At 33.7% G+C, this 23,529-nt stretch overlaps 1 protein-coding gene and 1 non-coding gene across 7 annotated transcripts in view; both read right to left on the minus strand.

Annotated features, from left to right (window-relative positions):
• The window catches only part of RALGAPA1 (Ral GTPase activating protein catalytic subunit alpha 1), a 265,198-nt gene that overhangs the window by 185,836 nt on the left and 55,833 nt on the right, over positions 1-23,529 (minus strand). For all 6 annotated transcript variants that reach the window (XM_053889353.1, XM_019426141.2, XM_019426152.2 and 3 more), the window contains exons 5-10: positions 20,564-20,607; positions 18,875-19,052; positions 17,301-17,416; positions 15,001-15,139; positions 13,742-13,950; positions 10,776-11,015 (exon numbers count right to left, since the gene is read on the minus strand). In XM_053889353.1, the coding sequence (XP_053745328.1) occupies positions 10,776-11,015; positions 13,742-13,950; positions 15,001-15,139; positions 17,301-17,416; positions 18,875-19,052; positions 20,564-20,607 (926 nt within the window). The remainder of the gene's footprint in view (positions 1-10,775; positions 11,016-13,741; positions 13,951-15,000; positions 15,140-17,300; positions 17,417-18,874; positions 19,053-20,563; positions 20,608-23,529) is intronic.
• Positions 9,579-9,682, minus strand: LOC128773166 (U6 spliceosomal RNA). The gene has a single exon (XR_008417447.1). It is a non-coding gene; the product is annotated as a U6 spliceosomal RNA (small nuclear RNA).

Here is a 23,529-nt window from a genome sequence, read left to right on the forward strand (position 1 = left end):
CCCCGTTCATGCTCTGTCTCTCTCTGTCTCAAAAATAAATAAACGTTAAAAAAAAAAAATTTAAAATAAAACAAAATAAAAAAAAAAATAAAAAAAATAAAATCTTAAAAAAAAGAAATGCTTTCGGTAGAGAGACACAGATTTCAAGTGCAAGAAGCCAAGATTTGTTTCAATTGTGCTATCTCAGAATGAAAATATTCGTTTCATGAAATAACTATGCTCCTACAAAGCTTAATATAAATATCACTTTTGATAATATACATTTGTAACTTATTATTTTTTTAGATTACTACTACAATAAACTTTGATATGGGAACTTAATTAAAATTAAATCTGACTCCAAGAAGTAATACAAATTACATGTAAAAGGCAACTATAAGCATATAAAGAAAAAACATTGCAGTTTTATTTCATTTTACATATAATAAAGTTAAATAAGTTAAATAATATGGCAAATACTTAAAATATTAAAAGGAATATCTTACAATTATTCTTTCCTTTATGTACTTTTCTGGGTTGCTTTAACTTTAAAAAAAAGTAAATATTTTCATCACAAAAATGTAACATATTCACAATAAAAAAACTTTTTACACAATTCAGACAGGCAAAAACAAAACAGTAAAAATACTCTTTTTTTAAAAAAAATTTTTAACGTTTATTTATTTTTGAGAGACAGAGACAGAGTGAGTGGGGGAGGAACAGAGAGAGAGAGGGAGACCCAGAACATGAAGCAGGCTCCAGGCTCTGAGCTGTCAGCACAGAGCCCAACGCGGGGCTCGAACTCACAAGCCATGAGATCATGACCTGAGCTGAAGTCAGACACTCAACTGACTGAGCCACCCAGGGGCCCCAACAGTAAAAATACTCTTAATCTCACTACCCAAATTCCTTTCTTTATGCATGTTTGTGTTCATGTGGTTACATTTTTACTGGACTTTCTCTTTACACACAGAAATGGAATTAAATTGCTTTTAATTTTTCCTTTTACAACCAGTACCTATTAATTTCAACTCTAAAAGCCACAAGACCTTTACCTAAAACCCTGGCACTTCCTCCTATAGAGCTATTAGTAGGTATATTTAGTAATTATCATGGGGTCAAGTACTTTATCTGAATGAAACTAACCAAGAAAATCAGCTTTCCAAGATAACGATGAAAAGTTAATGTGTAATATCAACAGGACATTTAATGCAGTTTTGGTAACTTTTATTTATTTGCTGTTGTTAATTCCCTAGCAATTTACATACTTGCTACTTTCTTTTATCTAAAGAAACAAACTCATTCCCAAACTCTCATTCTCATATTCTAGCAGCTTAATGGTCAATGATATGATTTGGATCATCACTGTCTGCTCTAAGAATATTTATTTCATAATTGCAGCAACATCTCAGCTTTCTTAAAAAGGTTCAAAGTATAGGGGCGCCTGGGTGGCTCAGTCGATTAAGAGTCCAACTTTGGCTCGGGTCATGATCTCGTGGTTTGTGGGTTCGAGCCCCACACGTCGGGCTCTGTGCTGACAGCTCAGAGCCTGGAGCCTGCTTTGGATTCTACCTCCCTCTCTCTCTCTCTGACCCTCCCCTGCGCACTTTCTCTTTCTCAAAAAAATAGAATATGTTAAAAAAATAAAAAGATTCAAAGTATAAGAAAAAAATCTCAAAGTTTTATTCTCAGATACTGAAAAATGAACTTTTTTAAAATTAGCATGAAAACCCTCTGTAGTTTTTGCTCAATTTTACTATTAACCTAAAGCTGATCTAAAACATAAAGTTTTAATCATTTAAAAAATATTAATAATATCCAGAGCTGGTATTTATTAACGCATAAACTGTCACACCATATCCCAAGTGGCCTAAAGAATTTACTAAAACCCAGAGTGTATATAACCTTTGTCCTTGTAGGCTCTAAAGTCTGATTTTGCCAACACACTAAATATGAATCTTATGGAAAGACTGAGATTAGCCATGGCCAAAAAAACGGATGCATAAAAACCAGAGTGCCGATTTATACATTTACAATGAGAAATAACTGTCACAGAAACCAGAACATTCAAAACCATACATCAGCACCTTGTCCCTATGAAGAAGCACCAATCACATCAATTATTAACTGATAATAAGGAAAGTTATCATTCAAAAAACATATTTAAATCTATATGTTCAGCAAATTTTGTTTGTAGATAGACCTACAAGAGGTCATCTCCAGTTTTGATTCTATGACCATAAAACTACGACACAAACAAAAACTACATGGAGATGGAATCAAAACAACAGGAGAAAGAAAAATCAAATATTTAACAGTATTAGCTGAAGATAATCTGATCCAGTTTTGTGAATTTGGTAGCTATGACTCTCTTCTTCAGTGAATAAACAGTAATAAAACATGCTGATCTCTGAATTTTTAATATTTTTGTATTATTAATCAACCCAGATTATGATAAACACATTCTTTAAGATAAATCAAGTACAGGGAGCATTCAGCAGACCCGGGAAATTTTTTGTCTTCTTTTTTATTTTCTTCTTTAACTTAAAAAAATTTTTTTTAATGTTTATTTTTGAAAGAGAGAGAAAAAGAGAGAGACTGACCGAGTGGGGGAGGGGCAGAGAGAGAAGGAGACACAGAATCTGAAGCAGGCTCCAAGCTCTGAGCTTGAGTCAGCAGAGAGCCTGACGAGGGTCTCAAAGTCGCAAACCGTGAGATTATGACCCAAGCCAAAGTCCAATGCTTAACTAACTGAGGCACCCAGGCACCCCACTGTCTTCTGAAAGCAGTGGTTTGCATTTTGATCTCAGAACCCCTACCCTACTATATGTTAACACAAATAACAGGTTTTCCAAAATACATTGCTTTACATTTTTGCAAATATCATTAATGTTTAGCTTAATAAAAGACAGTGGGGGGACACTTGGGTGGCTCAGTCGATTAACATCTGACTCTTGATTTCAGCTCAGGATCTCAAGATCCTGAGATGGAGCCTGCTTGGGATTCTCTCTCTCCCTCTCTCTCTGCCCTTCCTCTGCTCACTGCCCCCTCCCTCAAATAAATACACATTTAAAAATAAATAAATAAATGGGAGACAGTTGGATTCTCTTATCTGCTTGTTTCTGCATTCAATCTGACACAATAGCACATATCAGGTATCTCTGGAAAACTTTACTTCACACTCATGAAAAAATGACAGTGAAAAAAGTAAATAAAATCTTATTTTGTCATGAAAATAGTTTTGACTTCCCAGAAGCCTCAAACCACAGTTTTCAATCTATTGCCTTAAAGTGACTTTGCAGAAAAAAAATTTACACACACATATAATTATATACATATGTATGAAATATTATATATGTAGGTATAATCATATACAGATATAATTATACATATACAGACATAAATATATAATGCCTGGAGTGTATATATGTCTTTCTATTGAACATAAAGAATAACTTTATCATTTCAAATGATTTGGGGGATTTTATGCTTTATAGTTGTATCTTTGTTTTAAAGACAAATAACAATATAAATATCTTCATCTGAGGTAAAACTCAATCATTACACTGGCCCTAAAATAACATCATCAACTATATAACAAATTATTTCAAGAGTTAGTTTCTAGAAATAAATGTTAGCCCTCAGGTAGCACTAATAAAGTACCTGGTACTCAACAGTTACAGAACTTCTTGATTCATTCACCAAATATTTATTAGGTGTCTACTCTATGCCAGGCACTGAGGATATGATGAATGAATATGAGAAGTATTCATGGAAGGTAGAAAAAAAGATTAAAATTTTAAAAATAATTTTTTAAATAAATATAAAACTCAGAAGAGGTACTATGAAGAAAATAATTTTCAAAAACATCATAAAAAGATACTTACTATGTGTGTGTATGTGTGCATGTGTCTGTGTGTGTGCATATGCATACAGGTGCATCTATTTTTGGGTGGTCATGGAAGACTTCTCCGGTGTAGCCATATTTAGAAGTAATAAAAGATGAGTATCAGGTTAGAAAAAAAAGGAATAAAGGGTAAAGAGGAAAGAAAGGAGGGTTGAAGGATGGAAATTCAGATAGGGAAAACAGTAATTGTGAAAGCTTTGAGGATGATAATTTTGAGAAACATTAAGTAAACATATTTCTACTAAACTTATTTGCCTATAGAAAGACTTGTGCTCTAGCTGGGACTGCTAGGGGCAAAGTCATTACATGGTCATATACCTGATAATTAATGGAGTATTTTATCTATATTGTGGAACATCTGAGCCTTCAAAGTAAGGAAAGAAACTATTTCACAAATTCTCAATTTTGAAAATTTATCAGCATTACTGCAAGTAAAAATAGCTTTCCCAATATATACCTAATCTTAGAAATTAATCCCTTTTCAAAACATGAATGATCCATTGGTGTCACCATCCTCAAATTTATTTTTCCTTAAGTTTTGCCTTAAAAATCACTTAAAAAATAATTATCAGAATAAAAACATCTCCGAGGACTTCAGTCTCCAGCAATATCATTTAAAAGATATCCTGGAATCTTCCTGCATATAACACCTAAAAACTGTCACATCAAAAAATACAACAGACCTTTTTAAATGAATGGCTCAGCTTGTAAGGATATTCTGAGTCTAGACCAAAATGTGTGTATTAATCCAGACAGCAAGTGAGCAATGAAGCTGCTGGCTATTGCCCTGGATAGCCTAGAGTGTTGGGTTTAAATAGCTACCTGTTCAGAGGGGAGAGACAGATCAGGCTTCTATGTGTAAAACTGACACCAATGTAGGCAACCTGAATACAAAGGTGAGCTAGGAGGGGAAGGCAAAAAATCTCAACTCCAGAGAAGAGTCAGTGAGGAAACTTGTCTACTGACTTAGTGTAGGGGAATAGGAGGGAAGAACACCCTTTCCTGCAAATTCATATTCTCAGGCTGATCATCACATAACTTTGAGTGGTGCAAAGTAGGAAGAATCATAAACTGAGAATTATAATTTAAAGTAAACCGAGGCTGGGATGCCTGGCTGGCCCATTTGGTAGAGTATGTGACTCTTAATCTCAGGGTCATGAGTTCAAGATCTACGCTGGGCATACAATAGAGCTTACTGAAAAATTAAAATAAAATTAAATTAAAAATAAATAAAGTAAACCAAGGTTGACAGGACCACCAAATACCTGGGAGAAGCAAGAGCATTTCTTCCCTAGAGGAACACATCTTTCAACCCAAGTTTCAAAGTAATTCCCACAAAATTCCACAGAAATGTAAATCCGTAACACAAAAACCCAAAATAAACAAATAGGGGTGAAAACAGAAACAACAACCAAGAAGGCCAAAACTACAAAAACTAGCTGATAGAGGTAGTAGAATAAGGAATATAAAATGAAAATTTTTAACATGTTTTACTTAAGAAAATGAATATGAATAAAGAATGAATGAGCCACTGCAAAAAGGGACTAGGGCAGATGTGAAAAATAAGCAAATGCAAATTAAAAAAATTTAAATATAAAGAGCATTATTAAAAACTCAATAAGGGGAATTCTGTTTCCAAGAGTATGGTGGACTAGTAACTCAACAAACCTTCTGATTGAAAAATCAAAATGTATATTAAAAATACATTTAATCTTTTTGTTATTTTAATTTTTTATGTTTATTTATTTACATAGAGTGTGAGAGGGGAAGGGAGAGAAAGAGAGGGAGAGAGACCAAGCATGTTCAATGCTTAGCATGGAGCCTGACACGGGGCTCAATCCCATGACCCCAAGATCATGACCTGAGTCAAAATCAAGAGTTGGATGCTTAACCAACTGAGCCACCCAGGTGCCCCAAATTTAATCTTTTTAAATGCATTGATAAGCCAAAAAGCAGAAAAAAATATTCAAAAATAAAATTTATATGAAATCCAAACTCAGTGAGCTAAGTTTTAGGAGGAGCAAGAAAGCTGGCTTTCACTCTGAGTGGAACCAATTACTTTGGTTTCCATGGACCTATTGTGCCAAAGCAGGGAGAACAACAGGAAAACTAAACAAAGTCAGAACTACATACTGTCAGTGCAATGCTGAATGAGAAATAAACCCAACCATTAAAAGTTTGTAAAGAAAACTGCCCATATCTAGATGCAGAGTAGATAACAATAACAACAAAAATCTCCCCAGACACACTGTAACTAAAAGCTAGCCTTAACATAGTTTTATATTCTGTGTTCATATTATGTGGCTAGCTTGAACCTCAAATCAAGGATTCAGTTTAACGACAGGTTGTTAGTGTCTCTTTGCACCCAGAAGCAGCAAATGCAACTCACTTCTGAGAGAATCAACCTTTAATAAACCAAATCAGCAAATAAAGATGTAAGATGAAAAAGCTCAGAGTCAAAATTCTAAATTTCTGAAATCATGAAATATTGGAAGAAACCTTAAGAGAATACACCACAATAAGAAAGAGAACATAGAAACAAAATATGGTATGATCAGATCTACAAACACCTCAGGAATATTACAATGATCAACCAATATAAAATAACTATGTTTAGTATAAATAAGTAAAACATAAGAACTAGAAACAATAAAATTGAGCAGACTTGCCAATTTCCAGAAGCAGTTGTAATTAAAAAAGAAGTACCCAGAATGTAGCATAGAGAGACAAAGGGATGGAAAATATGAATGAGAGGTTAACAGACACTTAAGGTAAAAAAGATCTAACATTCATCTTGCCAGAGTCCCGGAAAGACAAGAAAAAGATGGGACAGAGGCAATATTTAAAGAGATAATGGCCGAAAATTTTCCAGAATTGCCAAAATATATTAATCCATAAATGAAGTATGCCTAAAATATCCCCTAAAGAATAAATGAAAGGAAACCTAGATCTGGGCATACCACAGTAAAATGTAAAATGCCAAATACTAAAAGAAGATATTAAAAAGAGCCAGAGCAAAGATAGCTGACTTATTAGTTCAACTGCTGGTTGACATCTCAACGGCAACAACGTAAAACAAAGAACAGTGGGAAAGTATCTGAGTATCTAAAATGTGCTGGGTGAAAATAATTGTTAATCTAGAAGTCTATGTCCAGTAGAAAAAGTCTTTCAAAAATAAAAGGCATTTTCAGACAGGCAAAAATTTTTAGTATTTGATACCAACAGACATCCACTAAAATGATGAATCATCCACTAAATGATGAACTTCATTCAAGCAGAGGAAAGTGATTCTAAAAAATCTGGAAGGGAAGATATCATAATCACAGAAAATGATAAACAGATAACTAAACGTAAATCAATACTGAATGCACAGAACAATAATAATACTGGAGTTAAACCACAACCACATAAAATAGAACTGAATTATTCAATAATAACAATAGGTTAAGTTGGGGGGGGGGAAAATTAAGAGTAATAAGGTTCTAAGATCCTTGTACTGATTAGAAAAAGGGTAAAAAAATAACTTTAGTCCTTGGAAAGTGAATTATGTATGTTAAAATTTATACAATAATCGCTGAAGAAAAAGAAATAGAATATAACTTTCAAACCAAGTAACAGTAAAAGAATACAAAGTGAAAAAGTATCAATTAAAAAGAAAGCAAAAAATAAGACAATGACACAAAAGAAATACAGACATGATAAAAAAAATAGAACAAAATAAGATGCTACCAATAAATCCAAACATAACAATGATAATAAATATAAATATTCCATTTAAAAGACAAAGATTTTTAAAAATCAAACCATATTTACAAGAGGCATACAAAATCTAATGATATAAAAGAGTTAAAAATTAAAAGATTGTTTAAAAAAATGTATGAGGCTACTTTTTTTTTCTTTCTTTCTTTCTTTCTTTTTTTTTTTTTTTTTTTTAAACAGGGGGCTTGAACTCATGACCCTGAGATCAAGAGTTCCATGCTCTACCCACTGAACCAGCCAGCCACCCCAGAGGCTAGTTCATAATAAAAAGAAAGTTAGGGCACCTGGGTGGCTCAGTCAGTTAAGCATCCAACTCTTGGTTTCGGCTCAGGTTAAGATCTCAGTTAGTGAGTTCCAGCCCCGTGTTGGACTCTGCATTGCCAGCATGGAGCCTGTTTGCAATTGTTTCTCTCTTCCTCTCTCTCTGTCACTTCCCTGCTCGCTCGCTCTCTCTCTCTCAAAATAAATAAACTTAAAAAAAAAAAAGTGGTATAAATCCACTAATAGTAAATAAAATAGACTTTGTGCAAAAATAATTTTTGTAGGTGAAAAGGGCCATAAAAATAAAATGTTTAATTCACATTCAAAAAAAATTTTTTAGGTTTATTTATCTTGAAAGAGAGAGAGCAAAGTGGGGGAGGAACAGAGAGAGAGAGAGAGAGCGAGCCCCAAGCAGGCTCTGCACTGTGCATGGGGCTCGAACTCATAAACCATGAGATCATGACCTAAGCCAAAAACAAGAGTCAGATGCTTAAACAGCTGAGCCACATTTAAATATAAAACTTTCAACTTGTATGTATTTAATTATTAATTATACAGCTTGAAAATATACAAAGAAAAATTTATGGAGCTACAAAGATAAACCTGACAAATCATCAGAGTATAAGACTTCCATAACTGTAAGGGCAAACTGACCAAAAACCTTTAGTAAGGATATAGAAAAGTTCAGACGTTAATGATCACTGAACTCAACAGAGAAGCATACATTCTTTCCAAGCACACAGGACATTTATGAGAAATGACTACATTCTGAGCCATAAGTTTCAATTCATTGTAAATAACTAGTATCATACAGACTATATTCTCTAAAAGAATCACATCAAAATTTGTAAGAAAAAAAAAACCCAGAAAACTGTTTGGAAGACACAAATTGATAAATATTGCAAAGGTCAAAGAAGGTATTAACATGAAAATTAGAAAATATTTACATGTGAATAACAAAAAATGCTATACACCAAAATTTGTAAAATATAGATAAAACAGTACATATGGTAAATTAATAGCCTCAAAAATCATTTGAGAAAAATGTGAGAATAAAATTAATTAGCTAGGGGGAAAAAAAAACAAAATCAAGTAGAAAGATGAAATAACAAGGAGCAAAAAATAATAAAACAGAAAAACAAGTATAAAACAGAGAGGACTAACAGCCAAAAGCTCATTCTTGAAAAGACTAATAAAATGACAAATCTCTAGCAAGAATCATTTAAAAAAAAAAAAAAAAGACAAATAAATACTAACAGGAATGAAAAGGAGGAACATGAATATAAATGCTTCAGATATTAAAAAGTTTATAAAAGAATGTAATGAACTTTTTGTCAAATCTGAAAACAAATGCAATGAACAAATTCCTAGAAAAATAAACTTACACAAACTTTATTACTCGAAAACCCGAATAGTTCTATAAGCTTGCTTTGATTTCTCCCACAAGTAAATTATTCCAACATTATTTGCCAAATATCTTTCCCTTCCCATTTGTCAAATAGTCTATCAACTCAAACTGTAAAATTTGGCAACCAGAACCACTGCCAAAGCTGGACAAAATGGTAAGGCAAGTTGGTCTCCTTTTTTTTTTTTTATTGTGATAGTCACTTTATTGGGGTTGAATGAAACAATCAATTTGTACATAATTGTATACATTTGTACTCATGAACACAAAAATATAGAACCCCTTCATGAATTTGCCTGTGGTCCTTGTGCAGGTGCCATGCTAATTTTCTCTGTATCATTCTAATGTTTAGTGTTTGTGCCGCTGAAACAAGCCAAGGCAAGTTTGTTTCTTTACAAAGCTAATGATGCCTCTGTTTTGCATATCAATAAATACGTATATGAGGTGAAGATGTGCTTTGCCTAGACAGCTCCCTTGCAAGTGAAGGCAATGTGGTATAAACAGCACTGCCAGGGGAACCAGGATCTGGGAGTTTTAGTCCCAAATCTACCACTTCCTTGCTGTGAGACTTGAATGATCCCCTTCAGCTACAAAACTCAATGATGTTTACCTGCAAAAGTTAAGTACCTTTGCTATTAAGAGCAAATGATTAGTTTTTATAAGGTTTATTTTCCATAAAATTTCTATGTAATTGAGAATGTGCTAAGACTTAGGAATTTCTAGCTATCCTTATATGATACTTTTTATTCTTTTTCTTTCTCTCCATTTCTTTTAGTCCCCAAATATCTACCTTACGCAACTTTAATTTCAGAATGCCTTAGAGGACAAAACTGAGCCTCTGAGAGGAGGATAAAGGCAATGAAAACATTCCTTCTTATACTCATAAACCACTTTTTACTGATTGTAGAGAATAAAAGATAAAATAATTTTAATTTACTAATCAAATGGTAGGAAATAAAGTTTCAAACCGGAAAGTGAGTAAGAAAACTGTTCTAATAACAGAAGAAGGAGCATGGTTGGTTATTAAACTAAACTCATCATAAACTAAAAAATATAAATAATAGAAAATATTAAAAGATTAAAATAGCAAATTTTAAAATTAAAATTAAATTTAAAATTAAATATGAACTTTAAAAAACATTTCTATTAAGGGGCTCCTAGGTTGCTCAGTTGGTGAAGTGTCCAACTCTTGGTTTTGGTTCAGGTCATGATCTCACAGTTTGTGAATTTGAGCCCTGCATCGGGCTCTGCACTAACAGTGTTGGAGCCTGCTCGGGATTCTCTCTCTCCCTCTCTCTGCCCCTCTCCTGCTCATGCTCTCTCTTTCTCTCTTTCAAAAGAAATAAACTTAAAACAAACAAACAAACATTTCTATTAGGAATTTTAAATAGCTCAAAGTCAGTATATTCAACATTAAAAACCAAAGTCTACATTAGAAATTAAAATTACTGAAAGATACTTTACCTGACGAAATATCTCTGTGACAAAGTTTACATTACTTCTTTTAGAAGAAAAAACTCTGCGAACTATTTCAATGTCTGTGAGATGTTCTTCATCAATACTGCAGAGACTGGATGAGCTAGGTTCTCGCTCCGTGAGAGTGCTTGTATTAGAATGGGACTGTTCTGGTTCTGTAGTTCTATCTGCTTTATCAGCATTATCATTTTTGTTTTCTTCTCTGGATACCAAACTAGCAGCTGCTCTCTAAAATAAAAAGAAAAGAGGGAGAGTATCATAATCATTTAATTTGGTATTTTGCTTTTTTTTTTTTAAAGTTTATTTATTTTGAGACACAGAGAGAGAAGCCAAGAGCAGGGGAGGGGCAGGAGAGAGGGAGAGAGAGACTCCCAAGAAAGCTCCATGCTGCCAGCAAGGAGCCTGATGCAGGGATCGAGCTCACGAACTGTGACATCATGACCTAAGCCGAAATCAAGAGTTGGATGTTTAACCTACTGAGCCACCCAGGCACCCTGGGATTTTGCTTTCTAATAGCAAATACTGGTAGAACTCAAAGCATTTCACAAATAACTTACACTATTGTTTAAAACTGGGCATAGATCATAGACTTTTTTTTTTTTTTTTTCAAAGAGAGAATGAGTGAGCAGGGCAGACAGGTAGAAAGGAGAACAAGGGTGGGGGGGGGGGGGAGAGAATACCTTAAGCAAACTCCACATTCAGCATGGAGCCCATGCAGGGCTTGATCCCACAACCTTGGGATCATGACCTGAGCCAAAATCAAGAATCTGATGGACACTCAATGGACTGAACCACCCAGGCACCCCAGGCATAGATTTCATTTAGAATCCATTCTAAATAATTAAGTGGCAATCCAAATAATTCAACACATAAGTAATATAGTGATACTCACTAATCATCTATCCATCTAAATTTGCTTTTAGAATGTTTGCAGTACAAACAAGTTACAAAAAAACAAAGGAATGGCAAAAAAAAAATTATGACAGAAGTAGAAATGACACCTAAAGAAAATATAAAAAAAAAACTCAAGAGTGAGGTGCCTGGCTGGCTATTGGTAGAATATGTGACTCTTGATCTTGGGGTTGTAAGTTTGAGCCCCATGCTGGGTGTAGAGATTACTTAAAAATAAAATCGGAAGGAAGGAAGGGAAACGGGGAAGGAGGAACAAAGGAAGATAGGCTGACTGGCTGGTAGGCAGGCAGGAAGAAAGGAAAGAAAGAAACAAACTCAAGAGAACATTCTATATTCTACTAACTTAAAAGATTTTTCACCATGACTAAAGATGAAGCCTAAGACTAGCGATAAAGTAAGGTTGGTGATAAGGAAATTACTACCATGTTATGATAGTAGTAGCACTATATCATGGTATGGCAAATTCGTTTCCATTAAGTTACTCAATTTTTAGTCTCAGTTTTGTCGTCTATAAAACAAGAGGGTTTAAGTAAATAATCTCAAATATGCCTTCCTAATCAAAACCTCCATTTTAGTGCATTAAGTTCTGAGATCATGGAAAATAGTTCTGCTTGAGAGTTTCTATATTTAATAATTCTGTGTAGAGACATTGAAACAAAGTTTTAGGGAAAACATACCCATAGTCGGCTGCAGATAAATAAAGGCTAAGGGGGAATATAATTGAAATATTCTGAGTGCTAATCAATTAAACACCCACTTTATACCTCCACTTAATTTGTGAAAGATTTAAGAAATCATACAAAAACACACACAGTATAAGATATTTTAAACTAAATGAAGAAAATCTGAGAAAAGGAAAATAAAAATTATAAAATAAATACTGTAATATAGATAAGTTCAGGAAAAACACACACTGAGGAAAAAGGAGAAAGTGATAATGAAGTATGAAAAAGACCAACTATTTAATTAAGAAATACTAGAAGTTTATAGATTAGTCCCTCCATTGTATAGCCGTACAATTTTATATCACATTTCTAGACTCAGTGCCCTTGTTGAAAAAAGGGGAAATGAGATGAGGGCAAGGCGTTATTTTTTTAAGATTTTCTTTTTTGGGGGGCCGCCTGGATGGCTCAGTCAGTTAAGCATCTGATTTCGGCTCAGGTCACAATCTCATAGTTTGTGGGTTTGAGCTCTGCATCGGGCTCTGTGCTGACAGCTCAGAGCCTGGAGCCTGCTTCAGATTCTCTGTCTCCCTCTCTCTCTGTCCCTCCCCTGCTCATGCTCTCTCTCTCTCAAAAATATACGTTAAAAATTTTTTTTAAAAAAGATTTTTTTTTTAATGTTTATTTATTCTTGAGAGAGACAGAACGTGCAAGTGGGGAGTGACAGGAAGATATGGGGGCAGAGGATCCAAAGTGGGCTCCTGCACTGACAGCAGATAGCCTGATGTGGGTTTGAACTCACAAACCGTGAGATCATGCCCTGAGCCAAAGTTGGGTGCTTAAATCACTGAGCCACCCAGGCGCCCAAGACTTTATATTTAAATAATCTCTACACCCAACACGGGGCTTGAACTCACAACCCGAAGATCAAGAGTCACAAGCTCCATGGACTGGGCCAGCCAAGTACCCTGGGAGATAAGATTTTAAGTCAGCATTCTGTGAATGCTTTGGAAATCTAAAAAGAATTATGATGGTTCTACAACCATTTGATTACAGATTGCTTCCAACTGCAAGAATCTGTATGTACAATTCAGAATATTTTTAATACTGCACAACTAATATAAAATACAGAAACAAATTAAAAGCTGAGACTCATATATGACTAGAATTATCTTCTATGTCTTCCAAGTTTTATTTTTTATTAAAAAAAACTATCAATTCTATAATAATTGTTAAAATTTGGATTCATAAAATACATTTATACAAAGAAAATACTATCATTTGCTTTAAAAGTGTTCTACACATAAGGCAATTTAAATCCACAGACATATCTCTTAAGCCATTTTTACTTTAACAAGTTTGCCTTATGTGGTGTATTACCTGAATATTCTTTGGCAAGACTTCACCTTCCATCCCAGGAATATGAGGTCCTGTATGTGGCTTTGGCTCAAGCCAGAAAGAAACCAGCCAACGAATGACAATAACCCGAGCCTTAATGAAAGGCTCCTTTGTACAATAGATTGCTTCATTGGTTTCAGCATCCTTCTTTATCATAACATAATGTGGCTTTGGTCTCACCTGTGGGATATCTATGAAAAATAAAAAGAAAACAAAGACCAAAATAAGAATTATGCTTAGATAAATATGCATTTTTAAACATTTGAGAAAACACCTGTCATGATACTCTTGTTTTAGAAGTAGATTTGGTACAAAAATGACATTTTAAAATAATTTGCTAGATATCAGCATGGAATCTACAAGAGTGAACCATATATGGCTGATATATGGAAACGTGTTTTTGCAATTTTATCACTGAAAAGCTTAATGAATCTTGCCTAAGTAGAGAACCTTCCAGAGCCATTTGAAATTAATGAGAACTCACTTCAATTAACCTAAGACTGAGACACAAATTATGAAGTAATACAAAGTATGAGAATTTTTCCTTGATTTTTACAGCAAAAATATTTTTAAAGTAAATATTGTTCTCAATGGCAAAGATCTGCTACTCTTATTTAATTCCTTTCTACTAGCTCTAATGGTTATGCCTAAACCTATGAGTTGCCTAAACTTGGCAAAACTTAAAATAGGAAAATCTTTCTTCAAAAAGAACATTTCCACATACAGACTGCCAGTGCCTCCTATATATGGAAGGTCTGCTTCTAACCCAACATTTGTCAAGAAGGTTCTAGTTTTAAGGCTCACACAGCCATTTTGGCACAGCCACTAAATACTGGATAATATATCATCAAAACATATGACACTGTAATTATTCATACATAATTTAAATAAGACATACTAAATAAAACCCTTGGGTGGCCTTAAAAAAATTTATAATGTAGTTTAAGGATCATACAAATATTAGAATTAAGTTTAATTTATAATCACAAATATTGCTGGTAGGTTAACTTTTCCAATTGGTGAGACCCAAAGAATATGTTTTTTAAAAAAAATCTCTTCACTCTCAGTGAAACTTTCCTATTAATAGAATTCCACTTTCTATATGAATCAAGGTATATTTCTAAGGAATCAATAAAAATATTAAAGTTATCCGTCTTCTTCAGGTAACAAATGCCAGCTTTACAATGAAGTATATTTTATTCTTACATGTGATCTTTTAGAAAATTCCAAAGACTACTTACCAAGTACAGGATGATATAAACTATTCTCCTTGCAGATGTTTGGGAAAATATAAGGCAAGTAATATTTCTTAAAATGTGAAAACAAAAATGAAAATCCCCTTTCTTGGTTTTCTTTGTTCTTCCATTCTAAACTTTTTACCTAATAATAAAAAATACAATGAGAATCATTCCATGAAACAGAAACAGTTATTAGTTATTATAAACAAGCTTGTAAAAGGTTACTTAAGCAATACACTAATCTATTACACTCTAAAGATATACACGCTAAATATATATAAAGGACAAATCTTAAAATGAGGGTTTAATGCCATGAAAATGCATTATATAAGTTATATTTCAAAAATCTTAGAGAAGTTAAAGTATGCTCTGGAAAATTTTCAAAGTTGACTCAAACTCGGCTCTACTAATGACAAAGATATGAATGTTCTTTTCCCCATTGCCCCATCCTGAATAATTGAGCCTTAAAAGTCATACAAAATAGGTATATGTGAGAGTAGAGAAGGAGTAAAAGCAGTGGCAGTCAAGTGCAGGTAATCAGAGCTTGCATAAGAAGTAGGGCCTCCAATGGAGGGGATATAGTAGAGGCAGTTGCCCAGTGGGGACTTTGAGCACGAGGAGGTGAGGACAGTGTCCATGAAGTAAGGAGGTGAGGATAGAAGGGGAAAGAGCAGTAAAACACAGGGTGTGAGAATTTCAGTAGGGGAGGAAGATATCTAAGTAGGGGGATGGTAAAAGCGCAGAGTAGGCTTCAGTGAGATACCACTATACATTCATTTTAGAATAGCTAAAATTACATAGTGACCATACCAACTGTTGATGAGGATGTGATGCAACTTTTAAGTTTCATAGATTGCTAGTGGAATGTAAAAAGGCACAACCATTTGGAAAACACTTGGTAGCGCCTTAAAAAATCAGTATATACCTACTCTACAACCTAGCTGTTTGACTAACGGTATTTACCCACAAAAAAGGAAACTACGTATACACAAGGACTTGTTTATCAATATTCACAGCAGTTTTATTTGCAATAGCCAAAAACTGGAAACTCATTATCACCTGAATAACAAAGCGTGGTATATCCACACAATGAAAAGCTAGTCAGCAATAAAAAGAACCAAACTATAAATATACAACAATATGGATGATTTTCAAAATATTTATGATGGAAAAAAGAAGCCAGACCAAAAAAAAGTATGTACTACAGGATTCCATTTACATAAAAATATGGAAAATGCAAACTATAGTGACAAAGATCAATAGTTGCCTGCGATTAGGAAGCAGTTAGGAGTGGAAAAGGATATATTACGAAGGCATCTGAGAACTTTTAGGGGTGATATGGTCATTATATTGATTGTGGTGATGGCTGCATGTTGTACACATATAATAAATTTCATCAAATTGTATATTTCAATATTGCAGTTTACTGTATGCCAATTATATCTCAATAAACCAGCAAAACATTTAAAAACCTATATGGAGTGTAAAAGTTGCTTTTTAAAAAAGAAAAACTGGTAATAATAGTGACAGTAACAACTACTATTCACAGAACACTTACTTGTATCATGTACTTTTTTATTCTAGTACTTTGCACTAATTATTTAACCCTCAAACACCAAAGTAGGATATGTATTATTTTTATGTCTATTTTAGGCCACAGAGGTTAATTTAACAAAGGTCATACTATCAGTAAGATGTGGAATCAGATTCAAATCTTGGTAATCTCATTCAGGGTCCAAATTAACTTTATAATGTTAGTTTCTAAGGCATGGGGAATTTTTATGTTTGGAACAGTTACAAGAAATGTACATATGCTGAGTGTTCCCATTGATCAGAACATGCACATTTCCTATGCAGAGATGAAGAGGTTACCTTACAAAATACATTCACTTAGAAATTTACAGTACAAACAGGTTGAAGTATAAATTACATTCCTGTACCCACACCCCATTCTCAGCCTACCTCCCTACTGGCTTCTTGGCAGGTTGATCCCTAAACCAGTTATTAGTTTTTTTTAAAGACCACAGCTGCTGATTATAAAGGAAAGGATTAGAAACTGGACCACATAAGAAGGTTTATACATGAAACAGTCTACTTAAAAATTTCTCTCTCTAGCTCCCTAAGGGATTAATAATCCCTCCAATGATTTTTTTTTTTCCAGGAAAGGCATACTAACATACATTTTCAAAAGCAAAAATTTGTCCTCCTTCAGGACAATAAGCAAATATCTACTCTAACAGAACAATGGTAAGAGAGGGAAAAATGATGGTAAGAGGGGTAATATTTAAGAAGATAAAACATACCTGAATTACTATATATTTTAAAAGTGCTTCAAGAAAATAGCTTGTGAGATCTTCTTGTCCTTTGTCTCCTGATTGTGGGGGGACAAGAGGAGTGATTTCCTCTATAGTGACTTGAGCTATCCAAAGACAAAAGAAATGTTCAGTATAATTACAAAACAAAATTAACAATGAAATAATGTGGTCCAAAAAACATTAACTGTAAAACACATATGCAACAAATACTGCTTGAAAATGTTCTAATGACTGAAGCTTGAAATAAATCTGAGATCATCCGGACGATCCATCACAACAACCATGAAGTTTAATAACAGCTGTTTCATAAGCCCTTGACTGAGATAATGTGACAAGGATGGACAGACAGATATGAAGGGCTTAAGAGTAAATCTTGCTTGAAAAAAAACTTCTCATGATATTTTAAAATTCACATTAAGTGTGTCCATTCCAAAATTCCATAGTATGATGAGTAACAGCAAAAATAATGAGCTTATTCATCAATTAAAGGACAGAGTACTCTAGTAATGACCACGATTACCCTTTAAGGTAACGCTTTATTCAAAAAAGGAAATGCTATTTCCCTCTCAAAAAGAAAAGATAACATCTTAGTTCCTTGATTACAAAAGCCCATGTATAAAATAAGAAATATTTACATTTTCAAAAATTTTCAAATATTCAAAAACATTCATTGTAACAACCGCAAATTCAAAAAAACCAACAACTAGCTGAATTCTCTTAAATATTTCCTAAGCAGCACCTAGTTTAGTACAGGCAGATTCCTAAACCTGTTTCTCAGTAAATATTAGCCCAGTAATTAAGTTCACAAAAGTAGGTTTTTTTATAGTCCTCTTGGCACAAAATAAAATACTCTTGTACTTCAAAGTACATCCAAATTAACTCAAGGATACAAGAGGACATATGAGAATTAGAGATGAAAGATAAATGTAAAAATGGCTTATATTAACCAGGTGTTTCTGATGCTTTGATGCCAGAATACTTGTTGGCCAGGGAGAGAAGAATGGCCCTCTCAGGGCTAGCTAGCTAATTCCTAGAGATCATAAACATGGGCTGGAGAACATTCCTTCCAGGTGCAAACCATCCAGCCCAGAGTACACACCTCTACTCCCCACTTCTATTCGGCCCTCACACTCAAGGCCACTATTCCCCTCACCTAATCACCCAGGTACCTGAGTGACAATGAGGGAAAGCCCGTTTGCACCTGAGCCTGCTAAAATTACCAAATGAGCCGCAGAACTGCTCACACTGCCTCACACATTCTACCTACAGAAATCATACAGGCTCTTGCCTATGATACCCTACCCCTGATTGACCCTGGTACTTCCCCATGTGGCCACCCTCCCTGGTGTGGCATGCCCTCTCCTCTTGGGAACTGTAACTATATATTCTTTTTAACGACAATCATCTGATCTGTTGGCCTCATCATACCTAAAAAATAATAAAACTTACATTTTACAACATGGCCTTGAATTACCCAGTTAATAAATGTAGAGACATTTTAAACCTGTATTAACTACACAAAAAATTTTAAATACTAATGAATAAGATCTCATGAATCTTACTTTCTTGAAGGTTGAGTGGAGGATTAATGAGATTATCTAAAGTTCGAGGTCCATGTTCAGATTGTAGTGCTGAAAATCCGGGAATTAAGCAAGAAAACATCCAAAGTTGTTCTTTGCTACAGTTATTCTGAAGAGCTTGTAACCATAATAAAAAAAGACGAACACCTTCCCGCCTGATCTAAAATAAAATAAAAACAGTATTTTTACTTATAATGGAAATATTTTCTTACTTTTAAGGCCAAAATTCTTTAGATGATTAGAGAATGGTACTTTGCAAAACAGAGGAAGGAAAGAGGGAAAGGAAAAAGAAAAGGAAGAAGGAAGAAGGAAGGAGGGAGGGAAGGAGGAAGCGCTATTACATCCATGTCATTTATTGAGCTCTCATTACTTGTAAAATTAAATTCATAGATTTGAACAACTACAGAATAAACTTGGCCTCTTACTACTGAAAGCCATCAGGTAATCTTTATTCTGTAATTTCCATTTGTAAAAAATCAGAAAATCATTTCTGATGGTCTAATACAAGAAGAAAGAGGGCAATAACTGTTCCTTGCTATAATGAGTTTGGTAAAATGAAGAATCGTAATGGGGATCCTGGTGCACTGCTAAGTTAATGTTCTTGTCCTTAAAAGGCTTACCACTCTCTGAAATTATGTCATGTACTTATTACTTGCTGCTAACCTGCAAAACAGAAATTGTGACCTATTACTCTAAGCACCTAGAACAATAACCCATCTACAGAAGACAACAAATATTTGAATCAATGCATAAATTCTCTCCCATGAAGAGAACAGGAAAAGATAGAAAAACATTCAAACTCTGACAAGGAAAACACCAAGTTCTTCACTAACCTAACCTCACTGGTAGCTTTGGAAATTGGCCTACCACAGCTTGGTAAATGGCCACTGTCAAAGCTGTTCAACAGCTGCCAACCTCATAGTTTAGGGAGATAACAAGATAACAATTAGGAAGACTTAATCCTTCATGCTGTTATTCCAAGCCTTGACACCAAACCTACCTACAATATGAAACTTTCATTTAACCTACAATGAGAAGCTTTTAGACAAGGTAGCTTCTCTTATAACAGCACAATGAGATAATGAAAAAGAAATAAAACCAACTTTTTAATATAGATCCTTTATTTCTCTCTACATCTAAGCACAGTTATGGTAATATAAAGAATAATTTATTGAATGACTAAATAGTTTTTATCTTCTGGGATCAGAGAGTAAAGTATTTCTAGTGAATCACTCAATGCATTGGCAAACAACAGTTTTTCTCTTTGTTTTATTTACTTTGACAGAGACAACAAGGGAGAGGCAGAGAAAAAGGGAGGGGCAGAGAAAAAGGGAGAGAGAATTTTAAGCAGGCTCCCCAACATCAGCACAGAGTCCAATGAGGGGCTCAAACCCAAGAATCATGAGATCATGACCTGAACTGAAACCAGGAGTCAGACACTTAACCAACTGAGCCTCCTAGGCACCCCAACAATAGTTTTTCAATAGCCTAATCAACCTAGTACATATTTCACACATACTGAGTATGCTGCTATATTTTAAGTCAATTCACTTCAATTAAGTAAACAATTCAAAATTCTTTAGGAAAAAAGTTGATGTAGGAAAAGCAGAACAAGAGACTATATGCTTTACTCAGTTTTTAAAAAGTCATAGAAAAGAAAGACAACCATACCTTCAAGGAGTTTCCTGTGTGGAGTAGTTTCTTTAAAATCAATCCTGAAAAGAAAAGATGATTTTAAACATTCATATTTTCTTACTTGTTTCCAAATGTCAGAGTTCTCGGTCAGACTTGAAAACACTTTAAAACAAGTCCTTGGCAACCTCCAAGTTATTCTTGGTGACCCTGATATCCCTCTGGCCATAATCTTGGGACCAGAAAGGAATTTAAAAAGTCACCTTTACAACACATCATCTATTGCAATTAGACATGATTTATTCTATCAAAACAAACCCTAAACACAAAACTGCATTTAATACAACAATCTCTGTACATCTCTTATTTAACACTAAGAATATAATTAAGTACTTTCTCCATCACTAATACAAATAAAAACCACTGCAGAAAATTTTCATTTAACCACATAAACTTCTGTAACTCTAATATTCCCTAACAAACATTTTCATTGTGCTAATTTTCTTTTTCAGAATATTCAAATCCATCTTTGTTTCTTTTAATTTATACAATATTTCAATTCTATAATAAAATACTAAAATTACATTAATAACCATCCAGAGACCAACCATTTGGTCTGAACATATCTAACACAGTCCTGTGTTTCTTATAATTTCGAATTTTCATTTATTTACATGATCTATGAGGTTTTATCTAACAAGTATCATTGAAGCCTCCTTTGAAACCATTTCAAATCATTCTCCTTCCTTCCTTCCCCAGAAAAAAACTGTCCCAGTCTTTATCCAGATTTTGGTATTAATTATTTCCAAAAATATTTTCATATTATGAGTATTTATTTATAAATCAATAAAATATTTAGAGTTGGTTTATACGTTTAAAACTTATACCAAGAATTTTTTCCACAGCTATTTTTTCCAATACGGTATTTTTTATTCTTTCTAATAACCTCGAGATTATACATATACAAAACACACAGACACAAAGATCAAGCCTAGATTTTATTTGGTTAAGTTTCAGTTGTCATACAAAAATAAGCTTTAATATTTCAAATAAAACTTTTACTGGGGGCACCTGGGTGGCTCAGTCAGTTAAGCCTCTGACTTCAGCTCAGGTCATGATTTCCCAGTTCATAGGCTCAAGCCCCTCATCAGGCTCTGTGCTGACAGCTCAGAGTCTAGAGCCTGCTTTGGATTCTGTGTCTCCCTCTCTTTCTGCTCCTCCCCTGCTTGCACTCTGTCTCTCTCTCTCTCTCAAAAATAAACTAAAAAAAAATTTTTTTAACTGTTTTATCTGCAATTCTCTTATGTTCAAGCAAATTCATTTTCTTAAAGCAATACTATGTAAATCCCAGTCTTTAATCAACTCCCCTAAAAAAAACAAAATCTATATATGCTAAATGCAGTGTGGCATCATGGATTGGATTATGGAACAGAAAAAGAATGTAAGTGAAAACTAATCAAATCTGGTTAAGTTTGAAGTTTAATAGTTTTTGAAAAAACATACATTTATATATATCATACAAAATAAGCCTTCCTATAAGTTATTTTTCACATCCAACATTAGCTTCTGAAATTCATCTACACTAATCTATATAGCTCTAATTAATTCACGTTAACTGCTATATATTTACTATTCCATTATGTTCCAATAATCTTACTTATGTTAGGACATTTGGTTTGTTTTCAAATTTTTTGCAATTCTCAGGAATATTATAATAAAGGTTCTTGTTCATGACTTCCTGTAGACATGTGAATTTCCCCAGGATATATTACCAGGAATGAAATTACTCACTTGCAACTTCACTCAATAATAGAAATTTCTCTCTAAAGTAGTTGAAAAAGTTAGCAGTACTTCTAGTAGTGTATGAGAATGCTATGGTAACACATTCTTGGCAACACAAAATACTGGTGGAAGCTCTAAAACATATCTTCATAATGTTTTCATTTGATGTTTCTTAGTGACACCAAGCATCTTTTCATCATTCAAGTTCCTGCAAATTGCTTATGATACCATTTGTTCATTTTTCAACTATGTTATTTTGTTTACTATGAGAGTTCCTTATACATACTGCCTACTAATTCTATGTCACTTCTTTGAATTGGAAATATATACTTCCAAACAATTCAGCCATGTTTTTTTTGATTGGGAGAGAAAGTATCTTCTGATGTAGAAAGGTTTTAAATTTCAATATAGTCAATTCACCAATGCTTTTCTTAATACTTCCCTACCTTAAAGTAATAAAGATAAACCAACAGTCACTTTAAAAAGTTTTAAAGTGTTACTTTTAACAGTTAAGACCTGAAATCCATCATAAACTTATTTCTGTATGGCAATAACAGATTTTTTTACTCAAATGGAGAGCCAGTTGTGGTACTAACTCTTTTAGGGTTTACAATGAAATGAAATGCTATCTCAATCATAATTCAAATTTCTATGTATAAGGCTAGGTCTTCAGCTGGTTTCCATGTTATTTTCCATTATCCACTTGTACATCCCTACACGGTGACGCTATCTTAATTATTATAGTATTGGGTATGGAAATATACAACAACACCATCTTCCTTTGCCTGTGATTTCCCATATAAATTTAGGAGAAATCTGTTACGCTATAGTAAAAAGTCCCTACAGGAATTCTGAATGAGAATTTTTCTTTTTATACTATCAAGCCTATCATTCATAGATACTGCATAAGATTCCATTTATTCAAGAACTTCCTTGTTCTTTAAAAATCATATCATTGCCATACACTAATCTTTTAAATGACTACAGAATACACATTCTCAAGCACACCAGAACATCATCTAAGAGAGACTATATTCTGAGCCACGAAATGTCTCAAAACCTTAAAAAGACTAAAATCACATAAAGTGTATTTTCTGACCAAAAACGAATTAAGTTAGAAATCACAACAAAAAGAAATCTGTGGTAACATCAAATACTTGAAAATTAAAAAACAAAACAAAACAAAAAACCACTCTTTAACTACAGGTCAAAGAAACCAAGAG

The sequence above is a fragment of the Panthera pardus genome, unplaced genomic scaffold, assembly GCF_024362965.1.
Source record: "Panthera pardus isolate Hobbes unplaced genomic scaffold, ASM2436296v1 HiC_scaffold_24, whole genome shotgun sequence".
In the NCBI taxonomy this organism is placed as follows: Eukaryota; Metazoa; Chordata; class Mammalia; order Carnivora; family Felidae; genus Panthera; species Panthera pardus.